At 37.7% G+C, this 19273-nt stretch overlaps 1 protein-coding gene and 1 long non-coding RNA gene across 5 annotated transcripts in view; both read right to left on the bottom strand.

The window, feature by feature from the left end:
• LOC113943257 (interleukin-6 receptor subunit beta-like) overlaps window positions 1-19273 on the bottom strand; it is a 65799-nt gene that overhangs the window by 40063 nt on the left and 6463 nt on the right. For 3 of the 4 annotated variants that reach the window (XM_027634792.1, XM_027634791.1, XM_027634794.1), the window contains exons 8-18: window positions 18938-19018; window positions 18553-18633; window positions 16833-16975; window positions 15583-15735; window positions 14137-14291; window positions 11465-11594; window positions 10250-10416; window positions 9357-9502; window positions 8452-8551; window positions 6401-6671; window positions 6170-6250 (exon numbers count right to left, since the gene is read on the bottom strand). In XM_027634792.1, the coding sequence (XP_027490593.1) occupies window positions 6170-6250; window positions 6401-6671; window positions 8452-8551; window positions 9357-9502; window positions 10250-10416; window positions 11465-11594; window positions 14137-14291; window positions 15583-15735; window positions 16833-16975; window positions 18553-18633; window positions 18938-19018 (1508 nt within the window). The remainder of the gene's footprint in view (window positions 1-6169; window positions 6251-6400; window positions 6672-8451; window positions 8552-9356; window positions 9503-10249; window positions 10417-11464; window positions 11595-14136; window positions 14292-15582; window positions 15736-16832; window positions 16976-18552; window positions 18634-18937; window positions 19019-19273) is intronic. The other variant, XM_027634793.1, reaches the window with a different exon arrangement.
• LOC113943258 lies at window positions 1987-4972 on the bottom strand. The gene is made up of 2 exons (XR_003526265.1): window positions 4656-4972; window positions 1987-4125 (listed from the first exon to the last, which is right to left on the bottom strand). It is a non-coding gene; the product is annotated as an uncharacterized LOC113943258 (long non-coding RNA).

The following is a 19273-nucleotide window of genomic DNA, read 5'->3' as shown; positions in this document are numbered from 1 at the left end:
AAGGTGAAGGACTTGAATCAAACTGGTGTTAGTTTGTGGGCATTCTATTTGATCTCTCTGTTGTTCATGACTCTTGTTTACATCCTTCAACTCCTATGGCCATAACTGAGTTGAGAGATGCAGCCCTTAATCATCAAATTTAAGTATGCAGTCAGAATTTTGACACTTTACTCAGCTACCACCTGCAGATTCATTAGAACTAGTTCACAGCCCACAAACAGCTCCAGATCAAGGGCTGTAAACCACTAATTTACGTTTTCTTTAAGTGACAAGAATTGGACGTAATTTATACTCAGATAGGCTTTTTATGTCTCATAAATATCAAATTTAACTTAAAAAAAATTCCCATTACTGTTATCTGCTCTGCCTTATAAATTATTTGCTGGATGCACTACTACCTCAATTCATCTTGAAGCCTAATGATTTACGATCAAACCCTCAATTCAGAAGACTCTTCCCCAGCTGCCTTCACTCTTATCACTTTAAATAGCAGTGATCATAGGAGGTCCTCCGTCCAACCTCTTGCTCAAAGCATCAGTGAGGAGACTGGGAACATGTGGCTCAAGGTTTTATCCTGTCTGGTCTGGAAAACTATGAAGGATAGTGTCCAGCACCGGAAGTGCTGGTCCATTATGATCTTAGTAAGAAAGGCTCTCCAGGCTCTTCTCTAGGTTATTATTTTAAATTCCATTAGGAGCTCATCATTTGTCCACACCACCTTGCACAAGGCCTGTTTTTCATGCCTGCCCAGGTCACTCTGGATGGGAGTCCTGTTCTTGAATGCTTCTGCTGGTTGTCCCACAGCACAGTATTTCTTACCTGCCAACTGCAGAAGCAAGTGCCCCCTTGCTTCCTTTCTAATCCTGATGCACACTGGGGTGTTTTTTTCCTAGCAGCTTAAAAGTAGCAGTTCAGTCATTCTGTGACATGCTGTAATTCCCATCTTCTCAACTTCTCAATTTTTGTCTGATGTCACAGAATAAGAATCATAGAATGGTTGAGATTGAATGGGAACTCTGGAGGTCATCTTGCCCAACTGCTATAAGCCTGAAAATTAAAAAACTTTAATTTCCTTTTCATTTTTACTCATGACCAGTGTTCAGTTCTTTGTGCAATTTCTTGACTTCCTCTGTACTAATACATTAGTAACTTACCTGTAAGAACTTAATTGCCTCAGAATATTTTGAACCATGATCATTACTTCCAAAGAGATTGTGCCCATTTTCTTCTAAGATACCATACCTGACTGACTTTGTAAATCTGTATCCAGATTACTAAAACTGGTGTTCTGATCAGGATCTACAGTCAAAACAGTGTCATAAGTCACCTCTACAGACTGTCCTTTCTTTTCACCTTGTGGTGGGTTGACCTTAGTTGGATGTAAAGTATGCACCAAGCCATTGTATCTCATCTTCCTGTATCTCATCAGGAAGGGGGAGAGAAAATAAAATGGAAAACAATTTGTAGATTGAGATAAGGCAGTTTACTAAGGCAAAAGTGAAAGGCTGCATGCACACAAGGAAAGGGAAAAAAACTGTTAAGATTTTACTATGTATTTCCTATCAGCAAGCCACGTCCAGACACTTTCCAGGGAAGCAGGGCTTCAAGCACATGTACTGGTTGCTCTGGAAGGCAACTGTTCTAAGTAGCAAATACCCTCCTTCCTTCTTCTTTTCTGTGTGAGCACTGCTCAGTAGCTACCAAAACACAGCTGTGTTGCCAATACGTTTCTAATAACCAATACAAAGCACAGCACTGTGAAGGGGCACACAAGCTAAGGGGAAAATGAACTCCATCTCATCCAGACCCAACAGACACCCTGACTGCACTCCTCTCAGACCACGGTGAGAAACTCAACTTGTGAGGAAAAGTGCAGGCACTGCATGAAGTACATCACTACTGCAATGTGACAAAAAAAGAAAAAGCAGGATTTTAAATACTGTTCAATGAAAGAAGGTTTGAAGGAATTTCTCAACACTAGCTTGTCAAGAACCTTCACTTTAATCTTAAACTAAGTTGCAATACAGACAGCAATTTTTATACAAACATGGAGGTAAAGATCAGAAAAACATCCAAGGACCTGAGTTTAGCACAACTATAGGCAGTAGAAACATCTAACCGAAATTACAGGTATGTGGTACACTGCTATCAGGTTTCAATCAGTTCAGCAAAACCTTTTAAGGACATTCACCCTGGCTGCTGCCAGAGGGACAACAGCATTCTCTTGAGTGAAGAGGGTATTAATATAGTATTTTACAGTAAATTTTTCAGCATGTTCTCCATATAAGATTACTTGAGTGCAAAAATAAAAGTAACAGGCAACTGACAGCGCAGTTCATTCCCCACCTCAACTCCTCGTCAGCATTTTCCTCCAGTTGAGAATCGCATTGAAATACCTTCCTGCAGATTAAATATGTATTTAAAGAATCACAAGGCTAAAACTAAAACTGAATGTTCAAAAAGGAACTGTATTTTTCTTCAAGTACTTCAACTCTTTGAGGCTTTCATTTTCCTTTTTTCTGTAAGTGGTTAGGAACAATAGGGCCAGAATAATTCTTTTACAGAAAAAGAGACAACTGCAGAATTCCCTCTGTTGCCCAACCCCAACTCAACAAGTCATAAAATGGGAGACAAAGCAAAAAAACACGCAGTGATCTAAGCAGTCCTTTAAAAAAATGCTAAACCACGTTCTCTTCACAGGTTTATTCTAGGTTTTGGTCCATGACTCTGTCCTCTGGCTTCTTTTCACAGAAATGGAAGGCTTTATCAGTTCACAGCTTCCTCCAACAATTACAGTTCACTCACGTTTACTGCACTCAGCAACCAAAAGAACCCTCAATTTCTCACCTGAAATTCAGAATGGATGCAAAAATCTTCAAGGAGACTTCTCAGGAAGAGGAGTCATGCTGCCCAGGGTATTTACTCTGAATTACAGACTTCAGGCCTAAATACATCCACTGCATGTGAGTTGCAATTTAAGTATACTATCCTTTCAGCTCACTTCTAAGTACACAATTAACACGTACTTTACTATTTTCCCGCATTATATAGCAGTAAAACTACAGTCTACAAAAATAACACTATTTTTCTAAATGGATACTTAAGTAAATAGTTTTGGTGACAGTGACAGCATGCTTTTCCACAATGACAGATTCCCTAGTACTGTCCAGTCAGTTCTGATTCCTACAAACTTGGGCATTAAACTTTCAGTCCTGTAAGTACAGCTTAAAATTATTATTTCCCTGGATTAAGTGGGAAGACTGTACAAGAAATAGTGCTCAACACTGTGTGTGAAATACCAAAGAACTTGAGAAGCTTGTAAACTTGTTCAGCTGTGCAAGATATTATGAAATATAATTACTTTGCCGTTTTTCCTTGGAACACAATGATATGCATTTTTGTAGCATACTGCATTGATAAAGAGAAAAAAATTCAAAGAAAAAGCAACTTTAAAGAAATCTCCTTACACTGTTAATGACTGCTTACCCTCTGTAGGTTCTACAAGCCACGGAAACTTCTTGGACCTAAGTCACCAGGCTTGTTCTAAAGCAAACTTTTCCACAAGAGACAGCAGAAGTGTATTTGTCTGTCAAAGGTAAAAACATTCTACTAGAAACAAACAGGGCTCCATCATTCTCTGATGACAGCTCTGTAAAAAAAACATGTATTTCCACTAAGCTGTGGGTGTAGCCACTGACCTTTAGTTCCATATGGAGATGCAAATGTTCCATGCATGTCGAAATAATACCAGTTCGTGAAAGTGCAATATGTGGTTTTTTTGTAATATCTGATACAGCGGCTACATTCAAAGAGAACTCCTCAAATTTCTATTAAGTAATCGCTTAAGAGGTGTTCAACAGATCTTTTAGTCATCACAACACAAGATTCAAACTTTTTAACTGACATGTTACAAAAAAAGGACAAAGTTTAAGTGAACCCTTATATAAAGTACTTTCCCAAACTAGGTCTCCACAAGACTATCTTCCCATGCAACATCTAATTTACAGCACAACAGAATATAAACCAGTTTGGGATAAAATAGCTTTAATCCCATGACTCAACTTCACTTGCAGAATACTTCATCTTCATTTCTCCTGGGTTCATGTTGCCTCTACCTCTGTTATTCTAGGAAACAGAACAGGTCCTAATTTAGAATCATTCCAACCACTTTCAATTATTTAATGGTAAAAGTCACAGCAAAACAATTTCAGCTTTCTGCATGCATGTCTCAATGTATCTGAACACCAATTTAAATATAGTTTTTATCATGAACCTTCTATATATAAGGTTTTTGGACCCCAGTGTGAAATTAATGCAGTTTAATCAACCTCAGATTTCATCAGGTGTGGTAGTAACACTTACTGAAGTTCACATCCCAACATCTTTTCTTATCCAAAACAAATCAGTTCATACAACTGTGGGAAAAAAACTTCCTTCTCAATTTCTTACATAAAAGTGACTGAATTACTTTCTCAGCAAATGCCTTTAAAAAAAAAAAAAAAAAAACAACGAAGTCCAGTCATCTATAAGATCATCCCAAAATAATCAGATAAGATCTTCCAACAGATTCCGCTTTCAGATTCACCATTTGATTATCCAATGGCCCTTCTATGCATTCCCTTTGAAAGTGAATATTATAAAAACATGAATATTACCTTTCTTCTCCAAGAGAAAGGGCATGAGGATCCTTACTGAACATTAGATAAGATTTTCTTTCAATAAAAGTAAAGCAGCAAAACCCAGCTTTAATAGTTCATTTGAAAGAAAAAAAATTGGACTGGTTACAAACGCACAGTTTCTGTCAGACTGACGTCAGATGGTCTCAAAAGAATTAGAACCTCATGATCTCCAACTCAAGAGCTGGTGCACTGTATATATGTGATATCAAGAACAGTATTCCCAATGCAGGCAGAGAGATTTCATCTGAAAATACTATATTCACACATATCCTTGGGCAACAGTCAGATTTGGTGGCTCAGAGGTTATAAAGGACATAAAGGACTTGGACCTAGAAAATTAAAGATTTCATGAAATGCTGGGAGACATTACACAAAGGCTGGAGATGTGTATTTGGAAGAAACTAGTGAGATCCACTTTTGAAAGCAATCTATAAAAATGAAAAAAGTGTCCTTGAAAAGGAATAAACAGGAAAGATCCACTAAAGCTTCAAGTGTGAGAATGAAGCAAAGTTTGTATAACTGAGATCCCATAAAGACACAAAGAAAAATTACTCAGATCTGATTAGGGAACTAGCCAGGCAGATAAAAAACACCCGAACTTCTCAGTACTTTCAATAATTACGGTATGGAAAAAGATAATTAATGAAAGGAAGGGCCTGAGCTTGAACTCAAGCTTCAGACCCCATCTAAGAAGTGAGAGCAATTACTTCTACCGTGGTCTCTAAGAAAGTATCAACATTTGGAACACAACTGAGATGTGATAAAGTTCTTACTGGAAGTAAGAGATGAAGGAAAGGTTTTTGGTTAAAATCCAATTAGATAAAGGCAATTAAGTAACAAACATCAGTTGAAAATTTGAATTTCATTCAAAATAGGAGTAAGCACAGAATTTAAATCCTAAAATATTAACTGCAGAGTGATTTGAGAGCTATGCCATAGAGGCTTTCTCCTTTATTCAAGCTGTATCTTAACATCTCGTATCAGCAACATCAAGAGACTAGAAGGCTTCTCCTCATCACAGATATTAAGAACAATTTTGACATGGACTAGGCTGGGCCATTTATCTAACTATAATTAACTGAGATTTTAGTCAACAAGTTACCTGACTGAGTGATTTACAGCAAGCACTAACTGTATCATCAGCAACTATATGCTCCCATTTTACATGTGCAGTAGAGAAATTTCTGGAACTACAGCCTTGGCATATGTTTGCACAAACCTGTCTTCCACAGACTAATTCTTGACACTACAGATCAAGAGTAAGGCAGTTATTAATAGGCCACACCGTTAAGAGTCCAAGTCAAGCAAGTTGTCTGAAATTAGCTTCAGTAATTCTTTGGAATTCTTTGAAGATGCACAACTAAGAAAAGGGATGCAGTTACAGTCATAACAGTTTCAGTGGCATTACTCACGATATATACGGTTAAACATACTTTTTCACTAAGACAAAGTTCTAAAAGTCAAAACTTTCAGTTCATTTCTAGACCTACCTTTTGGACATTAACTGAGAGTCTCCCTCTTTCAGACTCAAAAGCAACTTCTGTCAACCAAAGAGGGACTTCCTGCTGGGCCTACATAATTAAGAAAGACAATTTAGAGACTTTGACTGCTTTACCAATTCAGGAGTTCCCTAGCTGTTCCAAAGACCTAACAGTTGCTCAGTACATTAAAGCAAAATCCCAAAGAGCAGAGACAGTTAAGCAGTAAGATTTGAAACTTACGTCTGAAAGCACTTTAATTAGAGGCTGTGCAAGATGGCCATCCGAATCATTATCAAAGAAGCAAACTGCTTTCCCTGTATTTCCACAACGGCCAGTTCGTCCAATTCTGTGTACATACTCCTCAATGGTGGAAGGAAGATCAAAATTAATAACATGCTGAACGCTTTCGATGTCCAGACCTCTTGCTGCCACCGAGGTTGCCACGAGAACTGGACATTTTCCAGAACGAAAATCCTGAAGGGCTATTTCTCTCTCTCTCTGCTCTCTATCTCTACAAAGAAAGCAATGGTTAGAACGGATGTCTCAACAGATCTGCAGTACTATTTAAGATACACTCTAAATGTCATGATTCATGGATAGATGTAGTCCTTGTGGGGGACAACAGACACAAAACAAAAAACCCCCCGAACAACCCACATATACTACCAATTCAGCTTTTCTGAATTTTTAACTGATTAGCAACTGCTTTAACCTAAATCTCTAGATACATTGAGGTTTTTTAAAGTATCAGAAATAATTATGCAAACTGCCTCCCTAGAAGATTCACTTGTTTAATTGGTTGATTCTTCATGCCATAGTTAGAAGTCCTTCTCCTACAGCTTTGTAGCAGGGAGTCAGAGTAACAAAGATAAAGTCTACCTAGACTCTTAGACTCCCATATTATTCAGATATACTAAAAAATGTGGCCAGCCAACAGTAAAGAACTTGTCTTCTGTTTATCATCATGCCAAGAAAACCTTTGGGGTTTGCATGTTTAAAGAGTATTTACAGATCATCCAGTACTTAACTACAGATCATCCAGTACTTAACTACTGTGGATCAGTTTTACTCACACTCTTTGTTGTCCAAACAAATTAGAAAGCTAAACAGTACTCTTTGGGATCTTAACACGGGATATTTAGTGAAGTCTGGTATGACCACTATTCCAGAGAAGAGTAACCATCCTAACTTCAACTCAAAAGGGTAAAGTGAATCAGAAACCACTAACATTCATGACACTTCCACTGAACCAGTTACTCAAGTGTCTTTAACTCACAGCACAGTGTTTCTACAGAAATGTGTTAAGAACCTCCTCTCACATAAGGAACTTGTGGGATAGCAATTCAGACTAGCCAAGAACAGAAGGCCAGACCTTCTCAATATGACTTTCATACACCTGTACATCTGACAGGCCACAGGGTACACATAAACATCTTGAATCTGTGTAATAAGATCATTTTAACCCCTCTACAACCTTGATGTTCTGACATCTGTCAGAACACTGCCCATAACATAATTTTATTGGCAAAAATTCAAGTCCCTTCCTCCTAATACAAAAACCACTACAAAATTACATTTTCAATGTGTTACAGGCCACCAGGATAAAAAAAAAAAACAAAAAACAAAACAAAACAGAAAACTTCATTCCAGCACATGATGAGAAAGACACATCATCTTAGATGTGTTTTTACCTGGAATCAGAACCTACTTCATTTTTGTTTCTCAGAATCTGTTCAGGTACGCAACACTGATAAGTGGACTATTAACACAAGTTAGAAGCATCTTTTCTTTAGATTATCTCCATACAAATGCTAAGTCCATGAACACATCATAGAGGCAGAAATGACAGCATCAGAAATCTGTATGGCACGTGACTTATCATTTTGAGGAAGCTCTAAGACAGAGTGAAAGGTTCACAACTGCCACTCACATTTATGAACATCATCTCACCAGTAACAGCAAAAGTTCTGGTTTTGGTCACAGAAATTATGGCAAAAACTACACATGAAGAACAGCTGATTCTACAGAATTTATTATATTAATTTTATAAGCTGTAGGCATAAAAGATTATCCAGTTCAAACACAGCATTTGGTCAACCAAAAATGTATGCTCAGCAAATGCTGTAAGAACTAGCATTTAGAAGCTTTACATTCTCCATTGGGCAGAGCTACTGAGAATTACAGGACTATCTGAAACATTGCAAGCTAAACCACAGATGTGGCAAAACCTGTGTTCTCAATAAAAGCTTCTCACAATAGTATTAGGTGACTTTCACTTTAAAAATACTTACCCATGGATGCTAGTGGCTGGTATATTTTCTTGACAAAGAAAGCATGCAATGAAGTCTGCTTTTTTCTTTGTGTCCACAAACACCATGGTTCGCTCATTACCTATTTGAACAGAAGTTCAGAGCCACTGCAGTTCAAAACATGATGCACTTCACTACTTAGAGTTGCACTTACTTATATAAACACCTAATATATACGCACATATTGTAATTTCTTGATTGTGTTGAACTAATTAAACTCAACTGATCGATTTCTAGATCAATACAGAAACCTGTGAAGACATGTGCCTTCTATTTTTCTCCTCAATAAAAAGAAGAAATTAATGTTGCTCTCTGAGAAGCAAGCACTCCCCACAGTATGAAGCTAAGAGCAGCACACCATCCTGAGCACTGAACAGCAAGGTAGATAAAACTACGTTTTAATTCCAAACTCAGTTCCAGTTTTCAGCATTAAAACGTAAGATAAATTCAGAACAAAAATGAAAGAATCCCAGTCACTTACAAAATACAGGCCCAAACATTCAGGTAAGAATTTTAATACACCTATAATCTTGAGACAACACCCCCAGATACTAAAGAATTGTAACTGACCATATAAAGAAGAAAACCATCTAGGAAGCTTATCTGCTAGTACTCAATTGAGATGAGACATTGACAAATACTGGGTATTTGATTAGATTCAATGACCTTCAGAGGTCCCTTCCAATCAAAAGTATTGTGTGAATTTATGAAGTTTCTGTAACACAATATGCCTAAAAACTTGGAAATTCTGAAGTTCCACTTCAAGTTTCATCAGTAGTCTTGTAAAGCATGTCACAAAAAAATCACAAAATCACGACCTTTTAAACAAAGTTTAAAACCAAGCAATTTTTCTTTCCTGGTAAACAATTAGCAACAAGGAAACTTACCTATGCTGCGTAGAATTTCCATCAGTTTATCTCTCTTGAGATACTGAGAAACCTGAAGAATATTTTGCTGAACATCGCTGCATGCTCCACCCACGTGTCCGACAACAACAAATAAAAAATCAGTTTTCAAAAATTCACCAGCCAGCCTTAAAAAGAGACAAAATTGAGCAACATGAAGTCTATTACATAGATTATTTTTGTTTTAAGATCAAGTACTTTCATTTACAATAAGCAACCCTTACAACAAATATTTTTATTCTCTGTCTAGTCAGGAATAACACAAGCAGTCACATGTGCATTTTTCAAAAAGCTAAAAATGTCTGCAGTGTTTGGGTTCAGAACTCCAACCACATCCTGGGCTGCATGAAAAGAAATATGACCAGCAGGCTGAGGGAGGTGATTCTGACACTGTCTTCATGAGATCCCACCTAGAGTGCTGTGTACAGCTCTGGGGTCTTCAGCACAAGACAGACATGGACCTGTTAGAGCAGGTCCAGAGAAGGCCACAAAGATGACCACAGAACTGGAGCACCTCTCCTGTGAAACAAGCTTGAGAGTTGAGGAGCTGGGGTTGGTCAGGCCTCTCAGAAGAGAAGGCTCTGGGGAGACCTTATTGCAACCTTCCAGTACTTAAAGGGACCTCATAAAAGAGAGGAAGAGAAACCTTTTACATGATTCAATAGGACAGGATGAGGTACAGGCTGGACAGAAAAATGGATCAAGACTAGCCCTAAGGAGAAAGACTTAGGGTTGCTGGTGGATGAGAAGCTGGATATGACCCAGCAATGTGCACTTGTTGAAGCCCAGAAATATAAGGAGTATTCTTAACTCTTCAGTTATTTAGTTCTGTACAAGTACATCTTCACATATGTTTCTATTTTTACTTTACTCACCTCTGAACTTCTTCAGGGAATGTGGCACTAAACATTAGTGTCTGGCGTTTGTCTTTTTGTGGCATGTCTGGGAAAGAAATCAGCTTCTTCATCTCTGAGCCAAAACCCATATCAAGCATGCGGTCTGCTTCATCTAGCACCAAATACTTCACATTATGCAAACTAATCTGCAAGTATTTCAGTCAAAGAAAAACAGTATCGGTTCACTGACAGTATATACATACAAGGTTTCCTAACTAGCAAAATCCATCTTTTACTTATTCCTTTCAAGTAGAAGTTACTAAAAAATGAAAGTTAATTATTCACAAATCAAAATATTTATTTGCATCTCAACCTCAACTTTTTAATTTGCCCTAATTCTAATACTACGCACACAAGGAAGTGCTTCAGAACTTGGTTCAGCAATATAAACTGAGACAGAACCTGAAGATCAACTATTACTCAAGTACATCTATTTTGGAATTATGCTTTGAGTTTTAGAAAGGTTCTCTCATACAACCCTCACACATTCTCAAGAAAACCTTTTGTTCTGAAAAAATAAATTATGTCAGAAAGCATTATTAAGGACAGTTCAACTTCGCTGGTCCTCACCAAGACCAATCACTTTGATTAAAAGCCTGACAACAGCAGAAAATGAATCTCCAGTTTATTATCAGGAAATGTTTTTCCAAACTTCATTTGTCCAGTGCAACATCATTGAGTCACCAATATAGTGTGTAGCAATTTGGATTTGAATTTACAATGGCTGGAAAAATAAAAATTCAAATACAGTATTACACTGGAATTTTTTGTATTTTTAATAAAATTGGTATGAAAATATAGTTAGATAAAAGCCATCATAGCAAAAAAACCAAGACAGTAAGTGAAAATCTGCTACAGAATTTTCCAAAAGAACTAGGCAAAGCTGTTCCATGTATTTAAACCATGAAATTTTATTGTCACGAACACTGCAGCCACTTTGATTTAGACTGGTATTTTCCAGTTGGCTCTGAAAGGAACTGAAGAGATCTACACTCAGGCTATTCTTTCAAAAACCTCAAGGAACTTAGAGCCATTGAAAACCAATCAGTATGCTGCCTTTGTACAGGCACTGAAATACAAGTCACCTTGTCTTAGAATATCTCTCTCTGCTTCTATCAAATTTGAAGAACAAAAACCAGTAGGTAAAAAAGGTAAGAGTGCTTAGGGAATTCACATTAAATTTTAAGATCTTACCTTTCCTCTTCCAATGATGTCTAGAAGCCTTCCTGGAGTGGCACATAGTATATTACAGCCTTGCATAACCTGATGAACTGAATGGCCTATTTGTGTACCTCCATAGACCACAACAGGCCTTATACAAGTTCTGTTACATAGAAAAAAGTTTGGATTAATTATGTAAGTATGCAAACAGTATTGTTTCAGGAAAAATTGTAAAAAATAATCAGATCTACCACAAACAAGCTTAGAGTGGTTTAATTCCTTCTCCATACAGCTTGCTCCAAAAGGACTCAAAAAACCAGGAATTCGCTCACTGTAAGCTTGAAGTTCCCATTCTCACTGTGTAACAGAGGCTGCCAAGATGGCCTGCTTGGAATGAACTCTTGATTTCATCTGCATTCTTCCCTCTCGCTTAAGCTGAGAGCTACTAACACTAACAGCCAAAATGGTGTTAGACTTTGTTCCCTTTTTTACAGCACACTTAGCAAAAACAGAACCACCTCTCTATATGCCTCTAGAGCTTCAAAAGTAATCTCTGCAGATCTTAAAATACACAGACAGAATCTTTGTAAAGCAACTAATCACACTGTGTGTGACACAAGGATTAGACTGCAAATCCACTTGAAGACTACACTACTCAGTGTTCTTCTCACTAAGCTTTCTGGGTAGATCCACCAAGTACAGCAACATCAGATACTCTTCTGTAGAAAACTACCTCTTCAAGCAAGAACTACCTTATATAGCTGTGAAACAAGTCTACAAGCTCACCTTTATAACCTTTCACTAAGGTCTTTATATGCACACAATGAGTTTTTACATGCATGCAACAAGTATTTTTATACTCAAATTCAAACTGTCTTTTCTTGAAGATACTAACTCAGCTTCTTCATATGCAGCAACAGTGAACACAACCAATTTTTACCAGGGTTAATAAAAACCCGTCAGAAAGTTTTAGTCAAGAATAGAAATGCTTTGGGGACTTCTACAATTCCAATATTTATCCACTTTTAATACATATATTTCATATTCCTATTTGTGAATTAAACTAAAGAGCTTAAGACCACCATAAATCTGAACTGAGCAAAATGCATGCAATTCTTTAGAGACAACAGATTCACATCCTGATACTGCTTGACTGCCCCCCAAACAGAGGTTACCTTAATTTTACTGGAGGCCAGCTGCAGCAGAAGCTTTCTAGATTCAAAAGCGATTTTATTGTGAAATCATCTGTATCTAGTTGAACAGAATTAGCTACAATGATAATGAACAGCTAAACTTTGTTTAGTTACAACATTAGAAGAGTTTCAGGTTAAGAAGCTGTTCTTAATAACATGCTTAGTAAGCAAACATGATCATACTTTTCAAAGGCAGACAGCCTCCAAGCCTAAGCTTGCTTGAACAAAGCCAAGTATTGATTTACTCCACCAGATTTTGCACTAATGATGTTCTGCATTGCACCTCCAAACAGCAACAAACTGTCACAGACAATAGATTTAATTCTATTCTGTGCACTGGTGAAACTTATTACTTAAGAGTGGAAAGATTAATGACAAAACTAGTACAAATGCATTCTCATACAACATCCAAAGGTTCAATGACAGGTTTAGATCTTTTGTTCTGTTTTGAAAGTTTCCTTGAGCTGTGAAATGTCTGTCCAAGACCAGAAACACAGGGAAGTAAGAGTTACTAGAAACCATAACTGAAAGTTAACTAAAACCCCTAACACACCTCTGTTTTTATGAAGATGAAAATAAATCAAGTATAGATTACATAGGGTAAGCTAATCAGTTTCTTCATGTTGAAGAATAAATCTAGTGCAGGTAGCTCAGTGTGCTGTTGCAGTGCGAGCTGCAGATTGAGCTCTGGGTGGCTGGAAATGGCTGGAGCCCAAGTAAAAGGCCATGAACTGGGCACCAACTCTTTGCTTAACAAAGGGCACAGGGACCTGCATCATTAGGCAGGTGACCTGACACAGAGACTCAGCAGGAGCCAACAACTCAGTAAAAAAATTCCAGAATATCATGTACATACACTGTGACTGTACAAAAGCCCAGGGATTCCCTTGTTTAGGGGTCCCTTCATGGAGACATCCAGCTTGAGCTGTTGCATGTTGCTGCACAAGTTAAATTACTTAAAGAAACAAGAGATCTGAGACTCTACCATGGGAAACCTGGGGTCAAGTTAGTGTGGAAACCTTGTCTGACTGAGTGCTATGTGTTGGGAGTCAAGTGAGGTACCCATAGGGTCACTGGTGCCACCCACTGCAAAGGGGCTTTGGTCACAGCAGTGAAGTCCCTGGGGGGTGTGACTGCGACTGCCAGAGTGGCTCCTGGATGGTCAGAAAAGAAAGTTTTCTTAACACTTCATGAAAGAAGTTTCATTTTTCCCATCAGTAAGTATTATGTGACAGAAGTTTAGTACTTATCTCCTCTTCAAGCTGGACTAGGCATCCCATTCACCCACCCACTCCAATATCAGGAAGATTAGGAATTTAAATCCCTGGCCATATAGTAAGAAACCTCCTGGTTAGTATTAAAATTTGAACTCATTATAATCTGAACTCAATGTTTTCAATAATTTGATTGGCAAAAAAGAAATTTTGCAAGTATTTATGAAAAAAAACCAAACAATCACTGTTGATTTAGGCAAAGTAATAATTAATACCAGGCAACGGTGCAAAAGCTTACCCATACACAAATTTCCTTGCTTCTAGGAAGATCTGATTTACTAGTTCTCTAGTTGGGCCAGTAATAATACATTCTGGTTCTTGCTGCTGTTTAAAGCTACTGGCAGTTACACCATCTCTCATCATTTGGGCCACAATTGGTACAAGAAAAGCTGCCTAGGAAAAAAAAACAACAACAACAACAGCACAGCAGTATTTATGCTGTTTAGCTTTCATCAGTCATGCTAAAAGCTGTATATCAATCTTAAAGCTTGAATGATAGCGCACACAATCAAGGAAATGAGACTGCAAAAGGACTGACCTGAACGCACTACAGGACATGGAAACTTATTTCTCCTCATTTTAGCAGTATGAAAGTATTTCTCTAGATCTTAAGAGTTTAGTAACACAACAACACAGGTATGCAGTGGCTAACTTCCGAGTTCTTCAGGCAGTTCCACACATTGATGATATACACTGATAATTCTGTACCCAGGATCAAAACAGGTCCTTAACATGTACTTACAAACTAGATTATTATCAGTAGGTCTGTAAAGTAACTATATATCAACATTCTGCAGACTACTAGAATGGCAGATCACTTTGCAACACAGCTGCACTACACCAGCACATGTACTGCCACATAAGACTAGTTAACCCCAAAACTGCATCTGTACAGCAGTCCCAAAAGCATTCAGAATATTTGAACGTTTCCCTTTCTACAAGCAGAAGAGGTTTTCCAGAAGAAATAAGCAGTAAGCTACGTTACATCAAAACCAAGATTCTACAATTACACTGAACAGCAAAAAGCTACACTTCATAGCCAAACATTCTCATACATCAGCTGTCCATGGTTAGATTTGGGTACTTCATGCAGTGTAATAAACTGAGACAACTTTCAACTTAGTATCAACTCTTAACCTGTTCCATGATTAATACTGAATTACCTAAGACCAAGCTCAGTGCAGATCAGACTTGACCACACCAAGTGTCACAAACTAGCACAACACCCTGTTACAATCTGGCTAAGTTCTCAAAAACCCCCCAAAACACCCACAAAAACATAGAAAACACAACTCACACACACACACAAACCAACCAACCAAAAAAAAAAAAACAACCACCACCAAAAAACACTCGACAAAACTCCACACAACACTAAAAGAACTCCATACTTTCAACTGCTGAGTTTTCACATAAGCAGGGTCTAGGAATGCCTGCCTATATATCTGAACCTGTATCTGCAGCCCTGAAGGGTGGCCCACTGTATCAAGACAGTAGTTCACTGAAACTAAAAGGAAATCCAACCCAAAACGTGACATCATTTGTATCTGTGCTTAATAGTACATCTGGCATTGCTATCCAAGTGTTAAATTACTAGATAACAAGCTGTGAAGCATCTGGCACATGGAAGACTGAGATCATCCACCTGAAAGTTCACAGTCACAGGAGTATACATAATGCTTACAGTTTTTCCTGATCCTGTCTGGGCACATGCCATTAAATCCCGTCCTGCCAGCACAATAGGAATGCTGTACTTCTGCACTGGAGTAGGTTTAGAGTATCCAGCTTTAGCAATGTTCACAGTTAAAGTATGGGATATGTTAGCATCTGCAAAGCTCTGTAACAGAAAAAATATCAGGTTATTACACAATCACAGAAGTTAGAAAGCCAGAGAAACTTACCACAGGACGCAGACATCCAAAAATTAAAGGGTTAACTTTAAAGAGTCTCACCAGTCATCTAGATTGCCAAGGTTCCTACAGGTAAAAGTTCCAAAGGTCTCTTAAATCTGCTCATGCCATTCAAGTAACTTTATGGGACAGAAGAATTTCAGCTGGTGTATCAGCTGTGAGAGAAAACTGCTCAGAAGCCATACATCTGGATTCAAGCAGGTAAACTCACATCATAGCACACCATGAAAACAAACTCAAACTGTTAGGTTTCATTTCATGCAGGAGATACACACAGTTTCTGTGCTAAAAACAGTAAGGGGAGCTAAAGCAACATTTCTACCCAGGACCAAAAAGTATCATATATGACAAAAATCACTTTAACTTCAGTGAAAAAACATTTCAGAAGACAGACGGTGAAAAAACCTTTCAGAAGACAGACGGTGAAAAAACCTCTGTATCCTCCCTTTCAACACAGGTGCTACTAACCCCTTGGCACTTCTTTCCTCTTTCTTTTCCCTAGAAAGGGCTTTTTTTTTCTTTTTTTTTTAAACACTAGCCACCCATATGGAGAAGCAGCAAAGCTGTATGTTAAACAATAAAATACAGCCACAGAGAACAGGGATAGAAACACTTTCAAACACTTCTCTGTCCAAATCAGTACTTCTCCAACACACATTCATTTACATCATTAAAGATCCCCCAGTAACAAACGTCAGTAAGATAACTCTACCAGCCTTCCCAGCAACTGCTGCCAAAGACCTCTTTCTTTCAATATCTGAACTGGTATTCCTCTGCAATTTAATTACTATTTTTCCTATATATGCAGTATTATTTTCTCTGGAACATTTATGTAGTCTGTCAATATTACTGTGAATTCAATTTGTATCTTTCAAATTGGCAGTACCTCCTTCCAACATCATACTGTCTGCAATACTCCAAATTTGTATTAGTATTTTCATTAGCAGCCAATATTAAACTCAGTAAATTAAACACCCTTGCAAAATCATGCTCAGCAAACTCTGCAATTAATCAGTTCACTAACCATTAATGCTGCTGGAGGGTCCAGTCCTGACACTTCGACGATATTTTCATCATACTTGTCAAAATTCATTCCTGTCTCATAATGTGCAAAGATGGCTTGTTCATCATCAGGTGGAGGAGGGGGCACATACGTCACCTTCGGACCTTAAGAACAGAACTACTTAAGTTCATGAACAATATCAAGAAAAGCTAAACTAAAACTATTTTAAGTATGGAGCTACTGAAGTTAAGTTCAGTGAGGCGTCATTTGGATTTCCCTCCACTTTCCAGGAAGGTACAAAATTCCATAAATTGACTCTATCAGAACTTAGTTTTATACTACTAGACCTAACACTCACAAATGAAGTCAGACTTCAGTAAAGCATTCTTGTCTCACATTTGTTTAAGGACCTTACTTTCAAGAGCTGGTCACAAAAATCCTTTATCATCCAGACACATGCTCTTAGGATCCAGGGACATACTTCCCATGCAACAAACTACTCCTTATGAAGAACTATCTTTCCACATGAACTTCTATACAGACAGGTGCAACTGCTGCGTACCAATAACCAAAACAGTCTTCACATGCTAACAGTTTACCCTGTGGCCATGAAAAAGGAATTACGATCCTGTATTAAGGATGCATTATGTCCACTAGGAGCATTACCATGTTGCTTCTATAAACATTTCAGTTCCTAAAAATCATTATTTGAACTAAAAATCTGAAAAACGTACCTTGAACTAAGTCAAATAGAGGCAAATCAATTGTTCTTTGGATATTAAGGAGCACTTCTGAAAACATATACTAATCACTGAATCACAGAATGTTTGGGGTTGGAAGGGACCTTAAAGATCAACTAGTTCCAACCTCTCTGCCATGGGCAGGGATATCACCCATTAGATCAGGTTGCTCAAAGCCTCACCTAGCCTGGTCTTTAACACTTCCAGGGATGGAGTATCCACAACTTCTCTGGGTAACTTGTCCCAGTGCTTCACTACCCTCTGAGTAAAGAATCATTTATCCATCCTTTTTACTATGAAAAATTCTTTTACCACTATCACACAAAATGTTCTTTCATGGAGAATATCAGCCATCCATTACCCATTACACTGGCTTAATGGCATTTCTAATTTGAATTATGGTATTTCTGTGAATGAAAGATTACTATGCTCTAAGATAGCAAAACATACAGATAAAAAGGTACAGCAGCATCAGTGGCAACAGAATACAGGACTGTGAGGGAAAAATCCCTTGTAGAAAACAAACAAAGAAAAAAAACCCAAAATCAATATAAAGTTTAATCAGGAATAGCTGGTCTCTCTGAGCTACACACCTTCCTTGTCAGTCTGGACAAACTTAAAATACTCCCACTTATAGGAAGGGTAAAAAAAAAAAAAAAAAAAGAGTCTAGAGTGACTGTTTCAAAACTAAGCAAGTTCTTAAGGCTTACTTCCAATTTTGGGGCTAGCATCTCTGCTTCACTGTACACTAACTCAACCAGTAGGAGAAAGACCAAGAAAAAAAATTATGGAAGACTTTGAAAATCCAATCACTAAAATTCATAGAAGTTACAAGCATGTCTTTTGCAGGTATACAAACAAGATCTCTAACATTTGCAAAAGGTTCTTAACAGGGAGAACAATCACAATGACAGTATTTAGCAGAGCTAGGAAGGAACTGAATTGCCACAAACCATGAATAATAAATCTGAAAGGTTCACCACCCATACTAAAAGTCTCACCTGCACCATCTGTAAATGTCCCTTTTTCTCTAGAGTCAAGAGTTCCAGACTGAGGAATGACCCTTCGCCCATTATTAATACCTGTAAGTAATGGACAGGGTATAAAATTCATATAATGAAATATGACTGACACCAGTACTATTTACTCCAAGAAATCTGCAGTGCAACAGATCCTTTGTTAACTCCAATCTACGACGTATTATTTCCAGTAATGCTACTTTGTAAAGACATCACCTATGTTCCAGAATACAGCCAAAGAACAGAAAACATTTCATAGCTTTCACCCTTGTACTGGTAGTTCTCAGGGAGCAAGCAAACCCAGAAAGAATGGTCAATGTATGTTATTCCCATACAAACCAGTCAATACAAAAAAACTTACTCTCACCTTGTCCAAAGCCATCACTAAATCCTCTGGACCCTCTATTTTGTGTACTAAAACCTTTTACAACGTTTCTTTCTTGAAAACCTGCAGTGCAGCACAGAACATAATAACTTAGTTTGCCTAATTTCGCATGTGCAGATCAAGCATTTTTTATCCGGAAATTATTCTTCTCATTCCTTATTAATTCACATAAAAAGTACAATATAACTGATTTACCTAAACATATAAAAAAACAAAGACAATAAATACTTTTTTGCCAAAAAGTATTCAGCTGGTCTATTATATCATAATAACAAAGAGAATCTGCTGTTACATGACATCAAGAATTTCTCCTACCAC

This window comes from Corapipo altera, unplaced genomic scaffold, assembly GCF_003945725.1.
Source record: "Corapipo altera isolate COAL_440 unplaced genomic scaffold, ASM394572v1 61411, whole genome shotgun sequence".
Lineage (NCBI taxonomy): Eukaryota > Metazoa > Chordata > Aves > Passeriformes > Pipridae > Corapipo > Corapipo altera.
This window is presented reverse-complemented; position numbering and strand designations above follow the sequence as displayed.